The sequence below is a fragment of the Delphinus delphis genome, chromosome 2 (genome assembly GCF_949987515.2).
Source record: "Delphinus delphis chromosome 2, mDelDel1.2, whole genome shotgun sequence".
Lineage (NCBI taxonomy): Eukaryota > Metazoa > Chordata > Mammalia > Artiodactyla > Delphinidae > Delphinus > Delphinus delphis.
This window is the reverse complement of record NC_082684.1, coordinates 134,309,489-134,337,005: the sequence shown is the minus strand read 5'-3', so window position 1 is coordinate 134,337,005 and position 27,517 is coordinate 134,309,489. Positions and strand designations below refer to the sequence as shown.

At 51.0% G+C, this 27,517-nt stretch overlaps 1 protein-coding gene across 1 annotated transcript in view; it reads right to left on the bottom strand.

Annotated features, from left to right (window-relative positions):
* ANP32A (acidic nuclear phosphoprotein 32 family member A) overlaps positions 1 to 27,173 on the bottom strand; it is a 38,481-nt gene extending 11,308 nt beyond the window's left edge. Inside the window, exon 1 of the mRNA XM_060005703.2 lies at positions 27,044 to 27,173. Within this exon, the coding sequence (XP_059861686.1) occupies positions 27,044 to 27,097 (54 nt within the window). The 5' untranslated portion in view covers positions 27,098 to 27,173. The remainder of the gene's footprint in view (positions 1 to 27,043) is intronic.
* Positions 27,174 to 27,517: the final 344 nt, after the last annotated feature.

Genomic DNA, 27,517 nt, shown 5'->3' with positions numbered 1-27,517 from the left:
CACCCCCCATCCCCCCCGGAGACAGTAGTGGGGAGGTACTGAGGTTCCCAGGAAATCAGACTGCGCGGCTCCGGCATTTCCTGAAAAACTTGTCCCCAAAGCAAGGACGCAGCAGTCATTTCTCACCAAGGGGAGTTGAACTGTCTGTGATAAACACGAACACATTATTACTCTAAGGAACAACCCGTTGCTCGTTTCAAAACCGTGCAATCTTGTCTTTACAGATCTCTCACATTTGACCATTCCTCTCTACTGCCGGCACTGCAGTCCTGGTCACGGTCATCTAAGTCACTCTAAGTCTGCTTCTGCTTCCAAATGGGGTCCATGTAACAGTGGGAATGCTGGACTACTGGGAATAGGCCCCCACCCGGAGGCCAAGGCCTGGCTGGCTGAATGACTCTGACTCGATCCCTGAGCTCTCAGGCTCTGCCTCGAAGAAAGGGGAGGATGATATCTGTTTAACCTATAAAGTGCAAACTCTGGCCTAGAAAACATTCCTGGCTTCCTGCTGCCTCTGGGAAAAAATTCAAGGTCCTAAACTGACCCAAGGAGGCCCTCCACTCTCGAGGTCTCCCCACTTCCTCCAATCTCATCGCCCCCTGCCCACCTCTCACACTCGCCTACAGATCTAGTTAAGCCCACCTCCCCAGGAAGCCTTCTGCACCCAGCTCTGAGCATCCTGGGGCACCGAGGGCAGCTGCCGCATGAATCATTTAATCGTGTATTAAGCATCCGATCCTCCTAGAGGTCAGGAACTGTCCTTCTCCGTAATCAGCCTAGCAGGGAGCGGACACCAGAGCAACTGCTTAACAAATGTTCCTGTTTATCGTGCCAGCCACAGCACTAGGTGCGGGGGCATGCAGAGGGAGACAAAGCATCGGGACACAGTGCAACCAGTCCGATACACGTTGAACGAGCCCTCCCTCATTATAAACAATAACAACAACATGTTCTCGTGTGTTTCGTGTCCCCCCAGGTAAACACAAGCCCCAAGAGGAGGTAGGTCAGTGGTGCACCCTCTTCTTGACCCGACCCAAGGGTCTGCACTCAGGTCTCTTGCCCGTAAGAAACCCCTCTCTCCACCCAGCAAGCTCCTGTGACACTGTCCATCTGAGCAGCTGAGGGGACACGGAGGTGACGGAGAGCCACAGCTGGGGGTCCCTGCCAGCAAGAGGTGTGGTGGCGGGCTAGGAGGAGACAGACCCCTGGTAAACAACTATAGTCCACTGTGCCACGTAGCAGGCCCGAGGCTGGGAACAGGGTGCATGCTTCGCACCCCTCTACCCCGAGAGGATGGGCACACTAAGGACAGGCAGGAGGGACCCAGAAAGACCAAGAAAGGGGGTGCACTACAGCAAAGCCAGGGCCGGCCAGAGAATTTGCAGGGCCCAGTGTAAAATGAAAACGGGAGACCCCTTGCTCAAAAATTGTTAAGAATTCCCAGACAGTGACAGGAGCGCATTAAACCCAAGAGCAGGGACGGACCTTCTAAGCATGGAGCCTGTGTGACCACACAGGTCACATGCCCATGAAGTTGGCCCTGATTTAAATGGACAGCTTGGGCCTAAAGCAGAGCCCTCTGAAGGCCAGAACCAGAGAGAAGGAAGCTCAAGAGGGCGCTGCTCTTTATTTTTCCAGCACTTCCTGAGGCAATGTGGACAGGTGGGCAGAAGGCAGGCTCCGGAGTCGGACGCACCTGGCTCGAGTTCAAATTCCCCACTGCAAGCTCATCATCTCACCTCTCCTGAGCTCGTTTCCTCCAATGACAATAGTGCCCACCACTTAGGGTTGGATTAGATGAAACAATGCACTTAGAGCATCCCCAGCTTGGAAAAAGCCACCTGCCTATTCCCCAATTCACGGCCTGCGGATTGAGTCAAGGCACAAGAATGGGAATCAAGGCAGGCCCGCAGCTCTGAGTCACCCCTGCTGCCCTCCAGGCTTCCTCGTGGAACAGAAGCCTGTCCGCGTTCTGGATGGCTAAGATGCTGTGCCCAGAAGACACCCCCTGCTGGATTTTATACCTACACCTTGTTTTGTTTAGTTTGTCCCACGAAACTCGAAGCCTGATCTTCTTTTCTTTCACCAAACAAGAACGTAATAAATATTTGTAGCTTTGGTTTCAACCTTGTCAGTCCCTGACCAATTTAGTTTTCAGGTCCCAGGCTTCCAACAGAAGACTTAAATCAGATTGACCCCGTGTTTTTTTGGTGCTCATGGGTTTTAAATAGGTCAGCTTTTAAATGGGCCATCCCCTGTTGCAGATCCCGTTTCTAGCTCGAAGACCAACTGTTTGAGACACCGATGCTGAGGGGAAATGGGCTTCTTCTCAGAGGTGATCGATAGCAGTGATAAACACTTGTGGTTCTGTCCCTAAAATCTCTAGTTCTGCTTAACAGTCAGTGTGGCAAAAAATGCAAAAACCAGTCGGGTTCCATGGGGGAAAAGTCAGGCTCTGGGGGAAAAGCTGGACATTTCGAAAGCTTAGAAAGGCCTTCACAATCATCTAGGTCAGTGGCTTTCTGACCACAACCCACAATAAAAAATACATTAACACCTTGGCTCAGCACACGTTTTTGTGTGTGTATAGGCATACACACTGAAACAAAACTTACCCTGTTACAAGTACTCTTTTCTATTACGTTAAAGAATAAGTTTTTAAAAAAATGTGACCCACAGTTTGCAAAATGCTGGTCTAGTTTAGCTCTCTTTTTCTAGAGGAAGAAGCAAGGTCCAGAGTTGGCCAAGAGCCCAGGAACCCCAAGCTGCGTGATTCTCCTGCCACACCACGCCGCTGCTCTGATCGGAAATCAGTTCCCAGTGGAAGACCGGGGAAACAACCACGTAGCTTTCGTGTTTCTGCTAATAGGAGGCTGTTCTGCAGCCTCAGTGGTAGCTAAGACTCAGGTCTCCATACCTCTTAAAGATCTTTTAAAATCTTAACTAAGGGGCAGAGTCCCACCTTACTTTAAAACAAACAAACAAAAACAAAAAAATCTCTCTAAGAAAAAAGCATCTGGGTCTCTGGATTTTGTTTGTTTCCTACAATAGAGCTCTGAAGGCACGGGTGGGAGCACATGGCACGGGAAGTCGGTGACGCCATCCTTATTATTTTAGGGAACCATGGAAGGCAGGCCGAGGCTCGCTGCGGCGGTAATTAAGCTGTCGGCAGGGCCTGGGTAATAGGCTAAGCGCCGGCTGGGGGAGGGCCCACATTAACATAAACCCTGTGACTGGCTCCCTCGCGGCCTGGAACCTGCTTCCTACCTCCTGCCCCAAGCTTGGGGAGGACTTGGTTTCTGCCTCGCCAAAGACAGAGGAGCTGGTGCCACTGCAGATGCTTCTCCGGCCAGAAGAACAGACTCAGGGCAGTAACCCCAGGACTGGCACAACTGGTATAGGAGCTGGGCTTTGGGCTTATCAGATGGACCTGCTTAGCTAGTGAAGCCTGGCAGAGCTGGAAAGCAAATGTTATGCCTTTGCTTTCCTCCCCTTGAACCTCACTCCTCTCTTCCAGCCAGTCTAGATTCTACTCCACTTCAAGGACTTGTCAGTTCCATCTCCTGCAGGAAGCCTTCCCTGATTGCTCAGCCCTGCCCTAGCCCTGCCTGACTTAACAGCAGGTGAACAATTCTGAGAGACGGAGAAAACAGGCCCGGAATGCTGTCTGCGGGAAAGGAAGTGGGGAGGAGTCAAGCTGGGTCTGACTTTACCGTGTGTGTGTGTGTGTGTGTGTGTGTGTGTGTGTGGTGGGGGGGGGTGTGTGGGGGTGATAGTGCAGTGGGGACAGAGAGAGATGAGGGTTTTGGAACTGGTGAATGACATGATCAAGCGAATATCTAGCAGGCTGCATCTTCTAACTGGCTGTGTCCCTTGCTACCTTCAGCGGGTACTGGAAGGTGTGAGAAGCAGGAGTTGGAAGCAGAGCCCAGGGAAGGTGCAGTCCCAGCAGGCAGTGTTTGAATGGTGACCAGGGGAAGGAAGAGGGACAAGAAGCACGGAGGTTTGGTGCAAAGGATGTTCGTCAGGCAGTCTGATGACCTGGACTCTGGGCCCACTTTGCCACTAACTTGCGATGTGCCCCCGGGGGGGGGAGTCACATCCACACTCTCTGGGCTTCTACAGTCCCCGAATCCGCACACTGGACAGACAGACACGAGATCCCTTCTAGTTTCAAAATTCTGTGGGTCCACCCACTTTTAGTCCTGCCCCACATCCAAACTCAATCATTGTTCCCCAAAAGGAGGTGGGAGATTTTATGGGCCAGAAGAGCCCAGGATTCATCGCGTTGAGGGACGCCAAAAAGGAAATCTGGGCTGCCGGGCAATTATCCCGGATAATTACTGAAATGCGAAAATCAATCATGTAGTCTCTTAAAACACACCGGGATCATAAAAACAGCCCCCAGGGCTCAAGGTTTTGGGTTCCGAATGTTGGAGTCTGGCATTGCCCCATCTGATGCCTGCCACCTTACAGGACAGCTTGGAGCAGGTATCTCAACACATGGGGTCCTACTGCCTGCTGTGCAATCCTGGGGTTCATAAAAAACCACACCATCCATGATGATCCAAGAGCCACAGCACTGGCCCCATGCGACAGAAGAGCCCTGAGGAGAGTGAAGAGGAAGACCCAGAGAGCAGAGGGGGTACATCCTGGGCAACCTTCCCAAAATGCTGTTTTGATCATGCCACGTCATGGCCCATCACTCCTTGTCCAGAAGCCTCTAATGGCCAAGGGAGTCAAGTGCCAAATCCAGGGGAGAATTCCCAGCCCCCCGACCATCAATGTCCCCTGACTAAAACCCTGTGCCTCTGTTCAAGTTTGTCCCTGCCTCACCCCTCTGCCAGCCTCCCTGATTGGCAGCAAACACAGTGACACCACCTGGCATTTCTTCCCCACGTTACAGTTTACGAAGTGCTTCCCCAGGCATCACCTCATTGAATCCACAGACAACTGGATCCCACCCCCTGGAAACCGTCCCTGTCCACCTACTAGGGCCCTCAGAGAACCATGGCTCGGTCACAGGATGCCTGGCAGTCTTTCGTCCTGTGGTCTCCCCTCCAAACACAGCCTTGCTATGGTCTGAGGTCTTGGTGTCCCCTGCTGGTGCCCTGCCCAGAGGGGCTGGCTAAGTGGTCAAACTGGACCAGGTCACTCAAGAGGAAAGGATGGAGCGGGGGAAGGCAATGGCTCTGACCCCTTACTCACTTTTGGAAGCAAAGCACTCCACTAACTCCACCCGCGGGCAAATCAACAAAACGATACAAAAATGGCTTCCTGGGCCCCCTGTCCCAGCTGCACTGATGTGGCTAATTTGGGTTCCTGAAATCAATTTCAGGGATTTGAGCCCAGCTGGGCTGGGACCACTTGTGGAAATCCCACCAGAGTCCTCGAGTCAGCAGGGTCTGAAAAGAGGACACAGCCCAGGGTCTCTGCCGTGGGTCTGGTGTGGGTGGTGACAGCTACCCACTCGCCAGGGACCAAGCGGAAGAATGGTCTGCAAAACAGAAGTTAATTCGTTTCCTCAGCTTCACCACACAGAGATCCACAGGCCAGCGGTTCATAGCCCCTACCCAGCCCAGGCGAACAGCACAGCCCATCTAAGAAGACGCCATGCCTTCAGACTCGGGCTGAGACACTCCCCACAGCCCTCGTATGGGCCCCTGCCAAATTTCCAGTCGGCTTTAGAAAAGTGCTTCAGGGAACTAAAGGATCCCTCACCGTAACTCTAGGGAACCACTGGATCCAGTCCAGCTCCTCAGGCGACTAACAAACCAGGTGGAAACCAACACCGTGACTCGCCCAAGGTCACACAGTTAGCCCTTTATGGAACCAGACCTTGGGCCATTTCTTAATCCTCTTAACTTAGGGCCCGCACCCCAAAGACACAGGCCTCTCCATGGTGAACTCCTTGAAGCAAGGGGAAACGGAGTAGGAGAAAGAAAACAGCTGTTAGGAAAAGAGCCCCAGGCCTGAACCCAGCCCTCCTCCCCGACCCCTGCCTGCCTCTCCATGTACCCCAGGAGGGCTGGCAGGGCAGAAGAGGCCAGGGAGGGCTCAGTGGACTCAGAGAAGAAACCCTCGACCTTGGCCTCCTTCCCTGCCACCTCTACCAAAATGACAGCCACATTGGCAATGACAGAAGCCGAGCGAACACCGTGGCACTGAAGCCCTCGTGTCCAACCACCAATCGGAAACCGCTGATGTGGGCAGAAAAGGGAACCAATCATGCAAAAGAACCTAAAGCTGGGGACTGAAAGTTTTTTCTCTCCAAGACCGCAAAACAAACAAACAAATTAGCCGAGGGTCACACGTATGAAGGAATTTAATCTCTTCCTCCCTTAGAGAAATGTGACATGTGCAGCCTGCCTTCGTCTGGAAATTAAGTGCTTATGGTAAAAGTATTGGTGATGGAAGTGCAGGAAATGCTAAGGAGTACTGTTAGTTCCATATGCTACTAGCTAGAAGGGGGAAAACAGGAGGCAATGGAAGGAGAGCAAGGAAGGAAGCGGAGGTGAGGGGCTGCTGGAAGGAGGGGAGAGGGGTGGAACACGGAGGGCGGGGGGGGGACAGATGGACACTGGGAAAAGGACACAGGCAGTCAAAGAGAGGGCAGAAAGGAGAAACTTAAAGGCTCTGTGGGTTTTTCATTACTTCCATAGTTCCACCCTCTTCACCTACATCTTGGTGATAGAGCTTTATGTATATTTACTGTTTTTTAAAATATAGTACAGGTTGAATTCATTGCTGTTCACAGATTTACAGCTGCTTTAATCTTAAAATGCTAAAAACGAAGACAAAACAAAAACCTTCATGATTCTTGAAGAGTCAGCGAGGGACTAGATAAATAGAGACGATGTAAAAAAAAAAGCCTAGAGATTTTAGTCTTCATCAGAAGCTCATAAAGGAGGTCCCCGCCAAGGTGGCCAACACAGACAAGGCCGTCCCAGAACACTCTGCTCTGATGGGACCAAACCAGAAACTCCAACACCTGAAGCAGAACAAACTTGAAGAGGGTGACAAGGGTGGGAAGGCTTCTGAAAACCGTGACACTAGAAGAACAATGGAAGGAACTAGTAATGTTTAGGCCAGAGGTGGCGGTGACTCATGATAGCTCTCTCTCTCCAACTATTTGAAGGAGAGTCGTATACAAATAAAAGTACATTTATTCTGTGCTCTCCAGCAGCCCAAGAGCTAAGATCAGTGTGCAGGAATTACAAATAGGTAGTTTTCGGCCCAACGTAAAACATAAGACGGTGCTTAAATCTTTACAGCAAATCTTTACAGCTGTCCCACGAAAGAATGGGCTGTTCTAAGAAAATCAGTGATCCCCGTCCCAGTAAGCATACGCACTGGAGACTGCTCAGTGACCATCTGCTAAGAACCGTACATATAAACAGCACTGAACAACTATTAAATGAATTAATAATACTGTATGATGAAGTCCTGCATAAGAGATGAGCCTCGGGTCTTTTCACCTCTTAAAACGCTATGATTGATTCTTTCCTCTTTAAAGAAGCATTATGTGTTTAGGCCACAGGCCCGATTTACTCATTCAACAATATCAACAGAGTATCTGTCAGATGCTGGGCACCTGTGCTAGGCAGTGACCAAACAGCAGAGACCAAAACTGGGTGCCTAGCCCACGGGTTTACAATCTAGTGGAGGAGTGAGATAATAAGCCAGTAAGTGTATATGTCTATATACAACCTATATAATTGCTACAAAGGGAAAAAGGGGAAAGAAAAGAGATCATGACAAGAGAGGACTTTACAAAGCGTACCAGGGAAGGCCGATCCAAGCTGAGCTTTCAGTGGGGACTTGAAGCCAAGTGAAGAGGGCAGAGGGCACAGCCAGGGCAAAGACCCTGAGCAGGGAACATGCTTGGTCCTTTTGGGGGAACAGCTAGGATGACAGGTGGTGGCAACGGAATTTGTGGAAGGGAAGGAAAGGAAGTGGTGGAGTGAGAAAGGGGTGGGAAGAAGGCGCTGTCTGTCACACGCACTCGTGCACACCCATGGGACATTCTGCACCTAACTGGTGGCAGGGTGATGGGTTTCACAAGCAGTGGAAGTCAGAATTGTTTGGACCACAGCAAAGGGGGTAAGACCCAAGACCTGACCATAAGCCTGAGATTTCTCTTGCCTGTCCTTAGAGGAAAAAAGGAGCTTTACTCAGGACTGTGCTCACCCAATGTTTCCCAGTAGAAACGGCCCTCGGCTACACCCCTGGGGAATATCCTGTGGCAGAAGGTTTTGCTTATGAGCGTTTGGGTGCATGAGAAGTAGTCAGAAAATGTGGTTTGGTTCTAGCCTTTACCACTTAGGAACTGTGTGGCTTTGGGCAAGACTTCACTGAGACTTAATTTCCTCATCTGTAAAATGGAGAGAAGAATCCCTACCGATCCCACAAATCTCTGTGGGACTGGACGAGGTAAACCGTGCTGTCCTGGAGGGTACAGGGAGGAATTTTACGAGCAAGTTTCGTACCCAAAACTTGGCACCCCAGAGAGCAGAGAGGAGGTGTTATGCAGCTGATTCCCCCATACCGCCTTGCACTTAGCTCACAATAAATGTTTGCTGAACTGAAAAGCATTAAAAATAACCTGGGAAAACATGCTGCCATTTTTCTTTCTTCCTATTAAACTGGAGCACTTTGCCAGAATGCTCCGGAACAGTCTCTCTTCTCTGTAATCCTTCATTTAGGGGAAGAACCAACTGAGTCACATCAGGGCAGGGTGTTCAGAGGATAAAGTCCCAGGAATGGGGACAGGAACTGGGCCCGACCCCTCTGCAGAAGGCCCCTGGCTCTCTGCATCACCCCAGTCTTTCTCCAGCAGCCTGAGCTGATCCAAGTCCAGGCCACCAACGAAAGAAGGGTCCGCAGACCATCCTAGGACAGGGTCAGCAGCTCCTGGAAAAGCCCATGAAAACCAGAGATACACAATATATACACCATGCCATCCACATGAAGCCTTGATCTAATCCAATCACCTCACTACAGATGGGGAGACTGAAGCCCAGATACATAGACTAGCTAGTCCAAAGCCACTTCTGTTACTTTCTTTTTAATTTTTTGAATAAGTAACACAATCATTCTCAACATATACAGTTAATTCTCCTTCTCGTCCTCTCCAGTAACTATTCCACCCATTAAAAATCCTTCCAGAGTTTGTTTATACATACACAAACAAATTCAGAATCTTATTTTTCGGGCTTCCCTGGTGGCGCAGTGGTTAAGAATCCGCCTGCCAATGCAGGGGACACGGGTTCGAGCCCTGGTCTGGGAAGATGCCACAGAGCAACTAAGCCCATGTGCCACAACTACTGAGCCTGCGTGCCACAACTACTGAAGCCCACGCGCCTTAGAGCCCCTGCTCTGCAACAAGAGAAGCCACCGCAATGAGAAGCCTGCGCACTGCAAGGAAGAGTAGCCCCCGCTCACTGCAACTAGAGAAAGCCCGCGCACAGCGGCGAAGACCCAACACACAGCCAAAAAAAAAGAAGAATCTTATTTTTCTCTCTTTTATACCAAATTAACATATTATACATTGATCTTTGCCTTGCCTTTTTTCATGAAGTTCGTGTAATATACAGTATGCAAAAAACCGTCCTTGTTTCTTATTTGCATTGTGTTCCGTGTGGATGTGCCATCGTTTTTCTTAACCAGCCCCTTATTTGATGAGTATTTGAGTTACTTCCAATCTTTTGCTATAATGTTGCAATACAGATAAGCTGGCACATATGTCATTTTGCATTCACCCAGCTTATTAACCAAAGAGCTGGAATCAGACCCCACTTCTGACCTGCAGGGCAGCAGTCGTAGAGACTGGGAGTTCTAGAATCTAATGGGCTCACCACTGTACCTGTGTGAACAAGTTACCTCGCCTCCATCCGTTCAATAATACTACTTAGAACCTACCAAATGCCAGGCACTGCACCAGGCTCCAACGATAAAGGTATCCTTGCCTTCTGTCCCCAGAGTGTTCAGTCTGGGATAGACAAGCAGAAGGGACTGCTACAGCACACGGGCAAGTTCAGTGTGCCTTGAAGGCCACCTGACCTCTGTGGGCTTGTTTCCCTGTCTGGTAACAGGGTGGCCAGACCTGCACTGTAGGGGGCGTTCTAAAGGATCAAAACGTAATGCTTGCTAAGTACCTAACAGGAAGCAAGGCTCGGAGCAGGTACTCAACAAGGGATAAGCCTAACTCCTGTCCCAGAAGGGGTCTTACTGATGGCAAGGGCAGCAAGGTGTTCTAGGCAAAACACATGATGCTCACTGCCGTGCCCGTTCACAACACTTTCCTTACAGAAGGTTGGAATGCACTATTAGTTTTTGAGGCAGCACCCAAGCCCCTAATTATGTCTTAGCCCACTTTTATTGGAGAATGATTTGGCCTTCTCCCACCTTCCAAACACTCTTTCGTACTGTGAGGTATCCTGGGTATATTTCTCATTTGTGTGCACAAGCCCTCATGTTTGAAGTACATCCGAGTTGTCAGTGGAAACCCAGACACATATTTATTAAAGACCCTGGCACAGAAAGGCAAGGATAAAGTTGATTTTGTTGGGATTTCACTGACAGTGTAAAATAATCATTTAAATCATTTAAAAAAAAAAAAAACCTGAAGGAGAAAAATCACTGAACCTCACATTTGTTTTGTTTACTTTTAAATGTGTTCTATTTCACAATAATACACTTTAAAAAATCTGAAATTCTGGCATCATCTGTTTTGCTTTCCTGGGGGAACAAATGCAGCAGAGAAAAGAAAGAAATGGAAGTCAGGAGTGTAGAGTATTTCCATATTAACAGCAGCCCCAAAAGTGGCTGAGAGGAGGCAAGAGGTCAAAGTTAAGATGCAAGGTTCCACGCATTGCTCTGAAGCCAACGACCTGGCTTTGCACCCAGCACAGCTCCTCAGTACTATGTGACCTTGAGCTAGTTCACTAGCTTTCTGAGCCTCACTTCTCTCATCTGCTAAAGTGGGAATAATCCCATTCATTTTGTAGCGTTTCTGTATAGATTAAGTAAGAACAAATGAGTACCCATGTGCCAGACACCACAACAGTTAAAAACAAACAAAACACATACAAAAGATACTACTTTCTCTCAATACTTAGCAAAGAGATGAAAATCTAGTGCCTTTCCTTTAGAAGCTCAGAGCAGAACAGGAGGCATCAAATTACCCAGCCCCCATCATACTGGGAAGCCAGGCTCCTAGCAGGCTGATTAATGAAGTCTTACTTCACCAGAAGCTCCTTTCATATTCATGCAAGACGCCTGCTTCTAGATGAAAACTATCAGCCAATTAAGGCTCATCCCGGTCCTTGGGAGAGGGTGGGTCATGGCTGGATTTGTGATCTGACTTAACTGTGGGTTTCTCTCCCTAAAATAAGCTCCGGGGCCTCTGAGTTCGGCTCTGGCAGTGTCCCCCTTGCCCACTCAAAGGCGCTTGGCCCCCCAAACCAGGTGGGGAGGGCCTGAAAGATCCAGATGGAATCCAAAGAGTACCAATAGGCGTCCTTCAAGAAACTCTGCTATTTCAGAAGGATGGATAGAAATCCCACCGTGAAAGGAAGCAAGAGCCTGTCGTTACCCAAACCGGGCCGCATCTCTGCCGAGACAGGAGCATAACCAGCTCCCAGCGGCGAGGCCGTGCCTGGGGGGCTGACTGGCAGTTACAGATGTGTTCCTGCTCCCCAACCCCCAACACACCAGCCACAAATGAGAAGATAAATCTACTATTGTTAACGAACGCAATTTGGAAGTACCAATCTTTTAAAGTGCGAGCCTCAAGAGGGTGATAAAAGACATTATGGGACGAAAAGGCAGAGGGTCAGCTGGTCTGGGGAGAGGCATAAGGTTGAGAGCAGAGAGTACTGGCCAGTTACAGTTTGTCACTCTTTTGTATCATGTCATTAGCTCATGAATTCTCATCTTAACCTCGCTGGGCCTCAGCTTGCTCCTCAGCAAGATGATTCGCAGGTGCTTCCAAATCAGACGTTCTAAGTTGCTGGCTCGGGGGGGCCACAAGTCCAGTGTAGGCTACTCGAGCCTCTGCTCAAATGCCACCGTGTCAGAGAAGCCTTCCTGGGTCACCTATCCCCTTTAACACAGCTTTATCTGTCTTCGTGGGACCTATCACACCAGCAGTCATGCCTTTGCTTAACTTACTGATGGGCTCCCTCGATGGAATGGAAGCCCCACATGGGCAGCCCAGATAATGTCCTTGTCCTGTTCACTGCTGTACCCGGAATGTTCAGGAAAGGACCTGGCACAGGGCGGGCATTCAATCAATATGTGGAAACGAATGACCCTCCACAGTATTTTCTATCTTCAGAAATCACCCTCACAACTCTGGCTACCATCAGGCACTAGCTGGCCAGCGCTGCTCATCATCAGGGACATCTATGGACATAATAAGCCTCCTGGGGCTGGCAAGCCATGTGCCCAATACGAGTCTGGTTTCCAGCACAGTGGGCACCTCAAACAGGGATTCAGACCTTGCTGGAGTCTACGGCCACAGGTCAAGTTCAGAGGTGCTTTTTCACTCTCACATCTGACCCTCCTGGGTGTCCACTCCTGACAATGACCACACTGGCCACGGGATCTGAGGGAAGATTCCTGAGTGTCTACAGAGGCCAACTGTCTGCCCTGAACCAAGTCCCCCTCGCTTTTAAGAAGCCAGCATTCCATTTCTCCTCCCAGATTGGCTGCTCTACCTCACCCCACACAGCAGCCCCCGGAGGGCCCTACCCTAGAAGCCTCCCCAGACTCCCAGACCACACCTCAACGTACAGACACACCAGCTCTCTTAACCGAGACTCACAAAGGCATGTCTGCGACGGAGTTGCAAACTAGATGGGGGCTCAGAGGAGAACCACTCATCATGGCAGCAGGCCAACCTCTGCAGAGGCTTCTTCGGGCCTCCCAGACAGCTGGGGAGCTTTACTCAAGTCCACGTCTGCCCACTCTCCCTGGGCTGCACCGGGGTACACCCGAATCTCCATGGGGAAAGGGAGACGTGCAGCAGTACAAGGAACGCCCCGAGTGACTGCAATGGCCTGTTCCTGGCCCTCCATATGGAGCAGGCCCCTGTGCCAGAACAGACAGATCCTTCCCACTGGCAGCCAGGCGGGAGGCTGGAGGCCACATGACATCATCACAGCGCCTTCCTGATGCACCCAGCTACAGGGGAGCTGTGCTGGGCTCTGCAAACCGTCAGCGCTGCCCTCCGGCAGGGGGGAATAAAGGGACACTGACTAATCCAAGGAGAGAGGGGCCACCATGCACACCCTAAGGAGGTGATCCCAGAATTAGTGGAGAGGAGAACACTGCTGCATGACCTAGAAATCCTGGGGACTTTACATCTTGACATCACCTGGGATGGACATAATTTGCTCCCCTTCCTCCAGTGAGTCTAGGAAGACTTCCTGGAGGAGACCTCTCAGGAGCTGTTTGGATGAAAGATAAAGGCCTGAGCGGGGCAGACCCAGAAGTCTGTAGCCAGGAGGGAAGTTGAGAGGAAGGAGGGGCTGCTGGCACAGAGCATGCCAGGTAGAGAGCCTCTAACCCCTACCCCATGATGGGAAGGGAGGCCCTGGGGCAGGGGATGTCTGCAGCTTGGCTGACATAGCTCCAGCCCCACCTCAACAAGAAACTGGGGGCTCTGTCCCTTGCTTGGGACCCGTCCTGCCCTCGCCCACCTGCTTGAGCAGCTCCAAGTGAGGTCTCCTTCCGAGGCAGGCAAAGACAGCTCTCCCAAGAAGTATTCCCACCACACACAAGCTTAGACACTGAGCAAGGGCCTTCTTTAGCCAGGCTGGCTCCCCCTCATTCCAGCAGCTCAATCAAGCCCAGGCTGGTTAGAATCACTTATCTTCAGGGGCTGTCCACAACACACACCTGGCATGAACCTTATTTCTTTCAGTCCTGACAACAGCCCTGGGAAGCAGGTGTTAGTGTTAGTCACCATTTTACAGATGAGGCAACTGAGGCTTAAAAACGCAACCTATTAGATATCCTCCACCCACAGGGCTCAGCAGCCCCTGGCACAGCCCAGCACATCTGACTGCTTGGCCCTTTGGTCCCCTCCTTTTCACAAAATGCCCACTGGCCTCCGTTCCCTGGAGATCAAGGATGGACCAAGTCCAGCCTTGCTCAATAAATCCCACTTAGCACTCAGCAGCCTCATGAGATACAAGTAAATGAAAACTCACAAGTGTGATGAGCAGGAATCTGGGCACGTGTGAAATGTGTGTGGCCGTGGAGGGTGGGGCTGGCGGGGGGATACAGTAAGCAGGCCAAGGACCGGGTCCCAGCACCTCAGCAGCTTAAATCCTGCATCCTTTCCAATCTCCTGTTTTCCTTGCTCCATTTTCCTCTCTCTTACATCCGCTTAGCTTACTTCTTCCTACCCGCTGTGAAGTTCTGCACCCCGCCTCAATGTGGCGGCTTCCAACTTTGCTTTAGAGAACCCCTTTAGAGCATTCTAAAAATACACAGACTGGGCACCACCCTGGGAGACTGACTCGGGAGTTGGGTAGAGCCTGGGAATTTCTCAAAATGCTCCCCTGGTGGTTCTGATACACAGCTGGGCTTGAAATCTGCCTTATCAACCACACACCTTTCCTCCTGCCTATGTGCTGTGTTTATACACACACACACACACACATATATATGTATATATATATATATATGCCTCCCCAGCTCCACCACAGAAACGGGCAGTAAGTACCAGCTTTCTGTAACCCGCTCCCCCATGTTCATATCCCTTGCCCCCAGCCCAGGACATAAGTAACTGGATTCAATGAACTCTACCTGTTACACGGATACTTACAGAGCGTTCCTAAAGCCCCGTGCATCATCCTGGAGGCTATGCACACAGCCCATGTCAGTGAAAGTGAGCTCCCCTCACCCTCCCCTCCACAGCCACACCATTTGGGCCTGTTGGTGAGGCCAACAGCTCAGGGGAAAGCTGGTTACATTACGTGGGATGGGTCTCTCCTCATGATGCACGCCCCTGAAGAAATCTACAATTCACCCCTTTAAATTTACTATAAGGGCTGTGCTCCCCCGCAGCCCCCACTCACTCAGGAATCTCTCTCACTCACTCACGCCTTCTGCAAGAGGCGGCAGAATCCACCGATCCAGACCTTCTGGGCACTTCTGACTGCAGAGTCCTGGCACAACCTTGCTGATGGTGCCCCACAAAAACACACGGGAACACCGGCAGGCTTCTCCCCTCCAGGTTTCCCTCTGGCCCGCACAGATCCTGCCTTTGACTTATATCCAGCCTGAGGGATAAGCAGGAGAAAGTCTCCTCCCCCCGCTGCAATGACCAGCTGAAGTCTATGGCTGATGGAATCCTCTCATCTCAGGTGCTTCTGGGCTATTCCAAGCATCTTCAGGAGCAGCCCAGGAGTTGGCTTTACTGGACCCCAAGGGACGACCTGAGGGAACTTAGGAGGGTCTGTGCACACAGCCTGACCAGGCAGCACCCAGCTGACATGGGGCAACAGACGCTTGATTTGCTGGGGAGCTCAGGCAGACCACTGGATCTTCCCTGCTTATCAAAGAAGGGCTAAGAATGTTCTCCACTCCTAACCATCAACACCAGGGCGAGGAAGATCTTAATAAGGAAAGGGCACTTAATAAGACACAGGCATTTCTTGTATGCCGTGAACTTTCGTAACCAAATTAAAAATAAAATAAGCAACTGACTGGCTCAATATTAAAAAAACAAACAACCCAATCCAAAAATGGGCAGAAGACCTAAATAGATATTTCTCCAAAGAAGACATACAGATGGCCAAGAAGCACATGAAAAGCTGCTCAACATCACTAATTATTAGAGAAATGCAAATCAAAACTACAATGAGGTATCACCTCACACCAGTTAGAATGGGCATCATCAAAAAATCTACAAACAACAAATGCTGGAGAGGGTGTGGAGAAAAGGGGACCCTCTTGCACTGTTGGTGGGAATGTAAACTGACACAGCCACTATGGAGAACAGTATGGAGGTTCCTTAAAAAACTAAAAACAGAATTACCATATGACCCAGCAATCCCACTATTGGGCATATACCCAGAGAAAACCATAATTCAAAAAGACACATGCACCCCAATGTTCACTGCAGCACTATTTACAATAGCCAGGTCACGGAAGCAACCTAAATGCCCATCAACAGACAAATGGATAAAGAAAATATGGTATGTATACACACACACACACACACACACACACATACACACAATGGAATATTACTCAGCCATAAAAAGGAACGAAACTGGGTCATTTGTAGAGATGTGGATGGATCTAGAGACTGTCATACAGAGTGAAGTCAGAAAGAGAAAAATAAATATCGTATATTAACGCATATATGTGGAACCTAGAAAATGGTACCGACAAACCAGTTTGCAGGGCAGAAACAGAGACACAGATGTAGAGAACAAACGTATGGACACCAAGCGGGGTAAGTGGCGGTGGGGGTGGTGGTGGTGGGAGACTGGGATTGACATATATACACTAATATGTATAAAATAGATAACTAATAAGGACCTGCTGTATAAAAAATAAGTAAAATAAAATTCAAAAATTCAAAAAAAAAAAAAAAAAAAGCAACTGACTGGAGGAGTGGTCTCCTAAGTGGATCACCCCCAGACAATCCATGGGGCCGCAGGAAGTAAACCCTCGGACTTCTAATATTTTTTAACTTAACCTCTTAAATTTTAATTTTTTGGTGGTTCTACAATGTACATATTTAGAGGCAGTGTATGTGAATAATTCCTAACTAAAGGGAGACACACCGGGGCCAGGGCTCAGGTTCAAATTTTTTACCGACACGGGATATAAAACCCAGAAAAACGTGAAGACCACTAGGCTGAGAAGGTGTGAATCAGCCACCCAGAGGCAGGCGCTCACACTGACCCTGGGAAAGCTGAGGACACCAAACCACAGTGGTGTTTCGGATGCTTTGTTTCAGTGGCTTCGTGCTTGGCTCACCAGACCGTGGGTGATGAAAATGACAAGAACGTACAAGGACCATGGCTCCTTCACTCAACCAATACTTCTACAATGCCTGGCACGTGCCAAGTGCACTGCTGAGCCCAAACAGGTCCCATCAATCATGCAGCCTACCGGCTACATGGGGACAGAGATGCCATTTCAAACACACGCAGGAATGTCTAATTACAAACTGAAGCTCTTTGAAGGAAATTTCTATAAGAGTTTTAGAACAAAAGAAGACCTAGAGCTGAGGAGGGATATCGGATGAAGGAGATCATAAAGATGATTAGATGCTAGAGAAGTAATGGTGGCAGCTCCAGAGAGGAGTAGCTTTGAGAGCGTAAATGGTAGTGAGGCCAGCGCAGTGGGAAAGGGGGGTGAGGAGAAAGATGAGAGTAAGAGGCAGACCACACAGGACTCTTGTTGGTCTTATTAAGGCTTTTGGGCTTTATCCTAAGGACAATGGTGTATTTTAAGTACAGGGTGACACGATTACACTTGCGTTTTGGTAAGATCATTCTAACAAGTTTGAAGCATGGCTTCAAGGGGGCTTTGTGCAGGGGAAATCGGCTGGATGATATTTTCAACTGACAGGATTTGTGATGGAAAGATCACATGTGTGCATGTGGGGAGGATGGAGGAGGTTGCAGAGGCCATGGGTTCCCACTGGACATGCTGAATGTGGGGTGCTCTGGGGACGCTCGGGGGGAGACACTAGGTGCGTCCTGAGCTCAGTCAAGAGGTCAGGCCGGAGATGTTAACAGTAAACGTCAGACCCCAGGCACCACAAAGTACCTGCAGCTGTCAGTGAGGAAGAACAAGATTTTGTGGGGAGGGAATACAGAACAAGAGAGAGCTCAGGGCCTGGGCTTGACTGAGTCCGATACTTCACGGCTGCAGAGAGGAGGGCCAAAGAACCAAAGAAACTGAGGAGTGGCCACAGCTGTAGGGGAAATACTGGAGAAAGGGGGAGGTAATGGGGAACATATCTCATGAAGGTCAAGGGTGGGGATACAGTACTGCTGCTGAGAAGTCATGTAAAAGACAGTGAGGGCTGCTGGGATTTGGGGAGCTGTTTAGGAAGCTGCGGAGGCTGAGATGTGAGAGAAGTGAGGGAAGGGAGAAGGTGGTTAGACAATTCAGGAAGTTTGAATGTAAAAGGGGAGAGATGGCCAGTTGCTAGAGTGAGATAGGAGATCAAGGGACATTTCCTGTCTGCTTTAAGATGGGAGAAACCCCCCAAGCTTGAGAAGGATCCAAAGGAGAGTAGCTAGGTGCCCAGGAGGAAAAAGGTAACTGAAAGACAGGCACAGGTAAGACCCAAAGGACAGCTGAGCTGGGCACAGGTTTGGTCTAGGAATTTCTTAGGAAACCAGGAAGTTTCCATTTTCTCTGTGAGGGGAAGGTCGTTGGCTGGGAGGGAGGGGGTGGAGGGTTGGTGGGCAGTTTGAGGAGTCGAGTCTGAATTACTCGCTTTAGGTAGTGACCAGGTGTTGCCCAGGAAAAGGGAGAGTCATGTTATTACCCTCAGCAGAAACTACCTATTTAGAATCCAGTGCTGGGGCTGTTCCATGATGTTTAGACGCTAGAGCTACACTCATTAGATGGAGAAACAACACATTTACTGTTGAATTGCTTGTGGGGAAAAACTGGCAAGTTTGAATCTCTAGTTTCTAACCTCTTTCCCCACTGAAACAAATGTTACTTTTTGATATAATGTGTCTGTTGATAATGTAAACTTTTTTTTTTAAGTGAATGCCAACTGTGGTGTCTAGGAACAGACCATAATAACAATGACATCTAATGTTTATCGAGCCCGTACTTTGTGCCAGACTGTGTGGTAGGCACTATTACATTGTCATTTTACAAAGACAAAGCGGGGGGGCAGTGAGGGTAGAGAGAAGTGGGTGGAGGAACATGCTTGGCGGAGGGCTGCTGGCACAACCAGGAGACTTGGAAGGCATCCATCCAGGCAGGAATTTAGGATAATGATTCCATAATGCTGTGAGAAGGTCTGGCTTGGGAAAGGGCTAGGAGAGCAGCTTGAGAACATAGGACCCAAGATGAGATGGCTTCAAAGCAGGAGGAATCACTACTGACCCTCGGCGGAGAGACTTCACAAAGCTGCAAATGGCATTCCCGCATTCCTCCCAATCAAACCACAAAACATTTGAGTGTGAAGGAACGAGCATTAATATTCATCTTTTAATGTCTTTCCAACATTAACAAGTAATGAAATCAATTTATGGGTCAAAGCCAGCATTTTTTTTTAATGAATATAAAAGTGTTTTATTCCCAGTAAGGGAGCGCACTGTCAGTTTTTCACATAACCTGTGTATCAATATATACATACTGGGTAGTGTTTTAAAACATATTTCTTAGTATAGGAACAAAAAGTTTGAAAGTCACTGATCTCACTCAACACTCCCATTTTAGAGTGGAGAAAACAGAGGCCCAAAGAGGCCAAACAACTGTCCAAGTTATTTAATAGCAAGGCTGGGAAGAGCACCCAAGTCTCTAATAGCTCTCTGGTAATTTCCTCACCAAACTGGAATCTCCAAACGCAAATCCCCCTGGGAAAGATAACCCAGACTTTAATCCACATTAGAGTAAGTGATCGTGGGGTTAAGTAAACTCATCTTTTAGACCTGCCACCTGGAGCAAGTTTTGGTAAAAGGCGGCAACAGATGTGTGCACCAGGGCATCTGTGAAGCTGAAACAAAATAAATTTGAGTGAAAACACAGGGGTTTCAGGGTGTGGCCCAGGAGGCACTCGATGGGGCCCAGTGCCAGTGAACAAAGACATCTTATCTCGTTTTATAGGCTTCGTGTTAACAAATGTCATCAGGACAACTGGTTCTATGCAGGGAGGCTGCTTCCATGTCTGGGAAGGGGGCCCAGGCCAACGGCAGCTTTGTTCATCTAGCTTCAACCCATTTTATTAAATGAAAAGTTCGGAATAACAGATGCCTTCACAAATCTCCATCCCTGCCAGACTCCATCTCTTTAATGAAAACATCATTGTTGGGTATTTATCATTTGTCATATAATTATATTTCAATGTAATATAAGATTCAGACTCAGGTCACTATTTCTCTACTTTGCTTGTGGGAGGAAGGAAGTGGTGATGGGGGACTGGGGGAGGGTACTTCCTAGGAGACTAGAGCACTAGCTAGAGGTGGTGGACAGGTCAAAATGTGTGTGTTGCCTGGGAGGGCATGGTAGCGAACATCTGTAAGGGAGTACCCCCTCTGGACACCAGAGAAATGAGCCTCCTCTTCACCAAGTCATAATTCAGGCTCAACAACTCAGCCAAGCTCATTTGACCAGGGCTCATGACCACTCAGCAACAAGCTCTCTGCTCCTTTCCTAAGTGATACACCAGAGTAGAGGGCAGGCACCGTGGTAACGAGACATCTGATGAGCATCCTACACAATCTCCATAAAAGATCCCCAACAGCCCTGAGGTTTTTTATTTCAATGTGGTAAAATTAATATATAATGAAGCTCTAGACGACCAGCCCCCAAAGCTCAATCAAGGTGCCTGTATTACCTTGAGAGGCTGGTGGTACAGCAGCGGCCCAGAGAGGGAACTGGGTCTGCAGTTTGCTGTCCTTAAAGTACAGGCGACAGTTATGGGGACTGGGATTCACCCTCTTGGATTTATTGCCTCCTCCCGCGGCCTGGCCAATTTTCTATCCACTCCTTCCGCTTATTAGCTCAGGCACAAGAGGCTAGAGAGGTAGAAAGAAGGGCTCTGGAACTCAAAGCCACTTTGCTGCTAGTACGTTCCCCAGGCAACATGCACGGTGGAAGAGCAGCAGGCCCAAACTAGAGATTCTAGGATTATCTGTGCCTTCCAGTGATCTGTGCTCTGAAGTTCTGATGTCAGCCACCAGGTACACAGCTGCTGTACCTTCCAGACCTCAAAGCTCAAACCGTTGCAGTTCAAAGCTCCTTTTCTCTAGCTCTGAGAAGACATCTAAAACTTAAGGGTAACCATTTAACTACAAGGTATGCAAAAACCTTTTGAAATATCCTGAATATGCAAGATGAAGAATTTCGGTTGGTTACACAGAATAACTTCTGGATAGAAGGGATGCTCAATTTTACACCAGCAACAAGTACGATTTCTCTTCTTATGGATGTTCATGGATTGAGGCTGATTTCCACCAGACATCAACTAGATAAAAGGCACAGGGCTTCCCTGGTGGCGCAGTGGTTGAGGGTCCGCCTGCTGATGCAGGGGACACGGGTTCGCGCCCCGGTCCGGGAAGATCCCACATGCCGCGGAGCCGCTGGGCCCATGAGCCATGGCCGCTGAGCCTGCGCGTCCGGAGCCTGTGCTCCGCAACGGGAGAGGCCACAACAGTGAGAGGCCCGTGTACCACAAAAACAAAAACAACAAAAAAAAAGGCACATGTCAAAGGACTTGGAAAGACCCCTAAGGTACCACCCAGAAGAAAGGCTTCTTACACACTTAATAAAAAAATTTAATAATTAAAAAAATTTAAAAACTGAGATCCCAAGGTCCTTCCCCACAATCTATTAAACTAGGGATTACCGAACTTTCTGTAAGGGGCAAGATAGTAAACTTTACCTAAAGGCAAAACTGACAATACTACATAGGCACTTTTATAATGAAAAAAAAAACAAATTTCCACAATTCTTTTATTGATAAAATTCAAAACATATAATGAGCACAATTTTTTTCCTAATAAAGGTCCAAGGAGACAAGTATAATTCTTTGCAGGGGGGGGAGGGAGACAACATTTCCCGTAACTGGGATTCAGTGTTCCACATCATCAAACTGATGGCAGCGTTTACACGTACAAATCATTCTTAGCTCGTGATACAAAAACAGGCAGTTCACCCAAAATTTGGCAATGCCTGTGCTAAACCAATGTCCAGGGGTGGAGCCAGGAATCTGCATTCTACATGCGCCCGGATGATTCTGGTGATGGGCCACGTTTGGGACCCAACAGACTATACAATTTTCCAAGTCCTAACTGTCTAACTAAGGACCTCCGGTTTTACAGTGGGAGGAGAACCCAACTCTGCTGCTTACCAGCTGTTTGACCTACTCTCTCAGCCTGGATGATTCACCCTCACAACAGAGGATGTCACCCTGCTTGGCCTATCCTTAAGGAGTTGTTGGGGGATTAAGTGAGATGATCCATGAAGTGTTATTAGTAAACTAGGTCCTGGAAACCAAGGACATGCCAATTCTGTTCAGCTTTTTGTCTGGTAATAAAAGTGGGAAATGCATTACACGCACGCTCCCACACACACCACTGCCTGAGTGGCTCCTGCTTATCTTCTCATTCCTCAAAATGTGTCCCCCAACACCTAAAAGACCAGATTCTAACCAGATGTGATGTGCTAACCCAAACTAGGGAAGTGTATGTACGGCCTCCCCCTTAAAACCGACAAGCCAGAGAGCCTCTGATCCTGACCACCCACCTCAGTATCTTCAACCAGGAGGCTGTCCAGTCTTCTCTCTCACAAGGTGGCAATTTTCAAAGCCAAGGAAGAAAAAGCTCTTCCCCACAGTCTCTTACAAGTAAGGGTCCTTCAGGGGAGGGAGTATAGAGGTTGAGTATGCAGATTGGCTGTGATAACATCTTTATGCCTTGACTTCCTGTGTTAATATAAGGATTATAATAGTACCTGCCTCCTAGTGCTGCTGTGGGGACTAAATTAACTGATATGTGTAATCCACTTAAAACTGTACCAGGCATAGCATGGGTGCTATACAAGCATCAGCTATTATTATTGTTGTTCTCTAAACCCTAGAAATGCCCAAAGTTGTGCTGCATCACACCCCCGCCTCTCTCTGAGAATAACACTATCACATACTGAGCACCTGAGGGCCAGATCAAGCCAGTTTTGTCACTGACTCATTAAATAGGATTATTCCCATTTTACAGGTGAGGAAACCAAGGATCAAAGAGGTAGGTTAAGTTAACCGGCCTGAGATCACAGGGGCAGGGCAGTTAACTTATCTTACCTCTGTGACACGAGGAATTTACACTTAGGCCCGTGTGGTTCTACTACCCAGCTCCCCCGTGAAGCCCTCAGGCTCAAAACTACCATAAGCAGCAGCAATCCAGTACCAAAACATAACTGACCATGTCCATATGGAACTCATGCTCAATTTTCTGCCTCTGGATCCCTGGTAGGCTTGCATAAACTGGAGTTAATATCAGCCTACTTGAACCCAATTAGGCAGTAAGTCAGTCTGGAAAACATGATGTGACGTATTCCAAAGGTCAAAGTTAAACCTGGCTTCCTGAGCAGTCTTGGCCGGGCACTGCCATGAAAGCTAGTCTCCATGCAGACGTCTACCAGAGTTTAACCTGTGAGGTGCTTAACCAGCATGGATATCAGCTTTTAAAAAGTCTCAGACAGATGCCGGCGACGCGATGCCTTGCCTGGCTCACAGTCAACCCCCAGAGAAAGGCAGTTAGGAAAAAAAAACATTTACTTTTTAAAAAGCAACGCCTTATTCCCTAATCTTTTCGGTTTAGGGTTACATTTACTACTGTGGCTGCCTTGCCCTGGGCAAAAATAAAAGGGGGAGGGGCAGAGAGAGAGCAAGGGGGCCTCCCCTAGCAGCCAGCAGGGCGCTGCAACACCCACCTGAAACACCGAGCGCGACCTACCTTCCCGGAGAGCCCAGCCCCGGAGGGCGTTTCCCCAACGCATCAACTCGTCCCTCCCGGCTAAGCGGCTGCTGTCCTCGGCTTCAGTCAGGGCCGCTAGAGTCGCGTGCGCCCCTCCCAAAAGAAACCTCATGTTTAATTTCTCCCCCCACCCTCCTATCAGTTCCGCAGAAAGAGCAAACACCAGGGCGATCCGTTCGTCTTTAGGGCCACATTGAACTACGTCTAAAACGCCTGCAGGAGGAACGACGAAATACTGGCGAGAAGAGGGGCGGGGGAGGCAGGGAGCGCGCTGGGGGGTGGGGGGAGCACTCGCCGGGAGGATCGTCGCCCTCCCGGAGCAACGGCCGCCGCAACGCTCCAGCAGAGCCTCAGGCCGTTGGCAAGGGGCGGGGACCCCCACCGGGGCCCAGAGCACAACTGGGGGTCCCCGGAGCCCGCTCCCCCTGCTGCCTCCACGTCCGGGGCCGTCGGGGCGATGGCGCAAGTCTGCGCCCCCCCCACCCAGGGACAACAGCCACGGTGACAAAATGGCAGCCCGGCGCCCGGCAGTCGACAGGCGAGCAGGGCCCCGGCGGCCGCCCCTGCCCCCCAGTAACGCCTCGGCGCCCTTCGGGCTCGGCCTCCGGCAGGCCTGGCCGTTACAAAAACAATAATAATAAATAAAACACCTCGAGCTCCAAACCAGCTCGGGAAGCCAAAAGGCCCGCCCTGGGGCCAGTCCGGCGCGCCCGCGCCCCGACCCGCACGCGCGAGGCCCGGCCGCCGGGTCGCCCGGCCGCCGGCCCGCGCCCTGCGCCGCATGGAGCCCGGCGCCCGCATTAGGAGCCCCGCGCTCGGCGCCGGCCGCGCCATGGGGGAGGGGAGGGGCGGGCCGCGCGAGACCCGGGAAACATGGCTGCTTGTCCTATTTCGGCGTCGCGGCGTGGCCACCAGCCCCCGGATCAGAGTTGGGAGAGGCTCCGAAGGTGGGTGTGTGGGGGCCCTGGGGGGAGCACGGCAGGGAGGGGTGCAGGGGGCGCTCTCTGGGAGCTATTTGTCTTAAAAACGTTTAAAAAAACGAGTTTCTCCTCCCTCACCCCTTTTGTCCCTCATTAGCTAGCTTTCTCCCCCTCCTCCGCAAACGGACAGAAAGTGCCCCCTCCACCCCCACCCGCGCCCCACCCCGCCTCAAGGTAGGGGGCAGGCGTGTGGGCCGGGAGACTCGAAGGCGAGGGGGCGTAAGCGTGAGAAATCGCTCCCAGTTCGGCGCGGCGCGCTCCCCTCCCCCAGCACACACTCGGGAAGTTTAAAGAGCCGGTTCGACCCGCTTTCGATCTCGCTCCCAGTTGGCCAGCAGCGGCGATAGGGTTGGCCGGGCGAACCGCGCCTCCGCACCCTCCCTCCGCGACCCCGGCCCCCTACTTGGCGCCCTTCCCCCTCCGCACGGGGGGCTTCCGGAAAGTACGCGGGAAGCCCGCGGCTCCGGCCCCCTCCCCCATCACCACACCCAGCCCCCCAATCCTCTGGCTCGGGGTCCAAGCTGGGATGAAACCGGCCAGAGAAAGGCAAAGCGCCGGCAAATTGTTCGCGGAAACTCCAGCGTCCTCCGGCGGGCAACCCCTCCCCTCCCTCCGCCACCCCCTCCCCGCCCTGCGCGCCATAAGGCATTGCACGTCTACAGTCCACAGCTGCGTTATGATGGGGGGGGCACAAAAAGGATCTTGTTTTCAAAAGTCTCACTCAGGTTTGGGGGAGGAAGTAGAGAAAAGAGGAAGCAAGGCCTGCCTGCGCCAGGAATTCGGGTTTTAACGGGCTGGAGGGGCGACAGGTCAGCGCACAGTGCTACCCCAAACTCCCAACTCTGTGGAACCCTGGCTACAGGGCTGGGGTGAGGGGTCCTCCCGCCCGCGCTCCGCTGGTCCCCGGAGGGGCCACGAGAGGAGTCAGCCAGCGTCTCCGCCCCAGACCCGGGGTCTCCTCCGCTGAGCCTCCAACTCACATAAAACAGTGTTTGAAAGCGAGAGGGAAACAAAAACGGGCGTTCGAGTAACCCACCCTCACCTTTCCCCTCCTCGGGGGTAGGCTTTTGCCCGAGCCTCCCAGTTCCCATCGGTTTAAGTTTCCTCCGGCCGTACTCCCGCTACTGCCCAATCAATAACGGCGACGGGAAGGCAAACTCCCATCCCGGAGCTGCGTGTCTGCTAAGCCCGCATAAATCTGGACCCAGCCAATACCCACCACAAGCACCAGCTCTGGGCAGCTCGCGTCCTGACAAAGTTTCCCGGGCCCATTTATTAACTGGGCGCCGAATGGCTGCCAAGGAGCCCACCTTAGAGAAAGACGGGCCGGGGGTCGGGGCCGGGGGGGGGGCGGCCAGGGCTCAAAGCCTAGCATCTTAGGGAGGCCGGAAGGAGCAAGGGCGAGGGGGGACCGGGACATAGCCTTTGGGTAACTTGCAGTAGCGATCGCGCGAGGTGGGGAGGCGCGGGGATTATCTGTGCCTTTGCACGTTCGAAAATCCCTCCCCCCGTCTTCCAATTTATCCTCCCTTCGGAAGGAAAGGAAGAAACATCAGCATCTGGCCCGAAGGTGGGGTGGAAAGAGTGAGGGAGAAAGAGGAGGAGAGGAAGGGAGGCAGAGAAAGGGAGGGAGGGAGAGAAAGGGCGCGTTCACGAACACTACAAAGTTACAAATATGGCTCCCCCGTCTCTCGCCTCATCACTGCAAAGAAATGAAGACGCACTTTAAACTCGAGCCATTCCCAACTCCACTGCAGCCCCCTCCCCACGCGCTCTCCCCAGGGGCCTCGGCCCACATTTATCAGAAACTAAACCGGACTCGCGAAGCCCAAAACTTATTGTGTGTGTGCGAGCGAGCGAGCGAGCGAGAGAGAAAGGGAGGGGGAAGGCGCGGGAGGGGGGCGGAAGGGGGGATTCATTTATAAAATATAAAACCCCCTTTTTTTGTTGTTAAATCCAGGAGGCAGCCCCTCTCCTCCTCCTCTCTTGTTAATCTTTCCCTCAGACGGAGTCACGGGAGCAGCGAGCTCAGAGGGTTATTTTGCCTCATTCTCTCCGACCCAAACGCGTGCGCCCGCCGGCCCCCGATGGGTGCACACTCTCGCACCCACACTCGCACACGCGGGAGCACACGCACAGGTAGTCACACACCAAGGGCAGCGGCGGCGGCAGCCAGAACATGCTCGGCTGGCACTGCAACCCCCCAACCTTGCAATTCATTTGCAGTCCGACCCCCAAACCCACATCTCCCGGGCGCCCCCCTCAAAAAAAAGTGCCTCCCCCCAACGCACACACACACACACACACACACACACACACACAAAGTAGGAGAATGGACCGACAGAGATATTTTTGGCAAATGCTCACATCAGAGGGCGTCCTGTTCCGCAGCTCTAAATGAATCCGTTTGTCCATGTCCATCTCTCGCGCTCTCTCTCTGCAGAGGCTCCCGCGCCGGCGGAATTCAATCAATAAACCCCGAACCCACGGCCGCGCGTTTTAGGACTTTGAAGGCTCAACCAGCTCCGCTCGGTTCTCGAGCCCCCAGCACCCGCGGCGCACACTAACCTGATCACCGTGGAGGCGGGATTGGCAGCCCGGAAGAGTGGCAGCAGCCTTAGCCAATCGCCGCCGAGGGTCTCCGGGCAACAGCGAATGGTGGCGGAGGCGGGGGGGAAGGGACCAATGGGCGGGCTGCGCAGCCGGCCAGGGAGGCTCAGCCATTTGGTTGTGGTGCCGGAGACGGACCCCTTTAGATTTCGGGGCGGCTGAGGAGCGCGGCGGCAGCTCGGCGGCTGAGCAAGGGGGGTGGGCGGAATGTAGGGGGAAGGGAAGGTGACT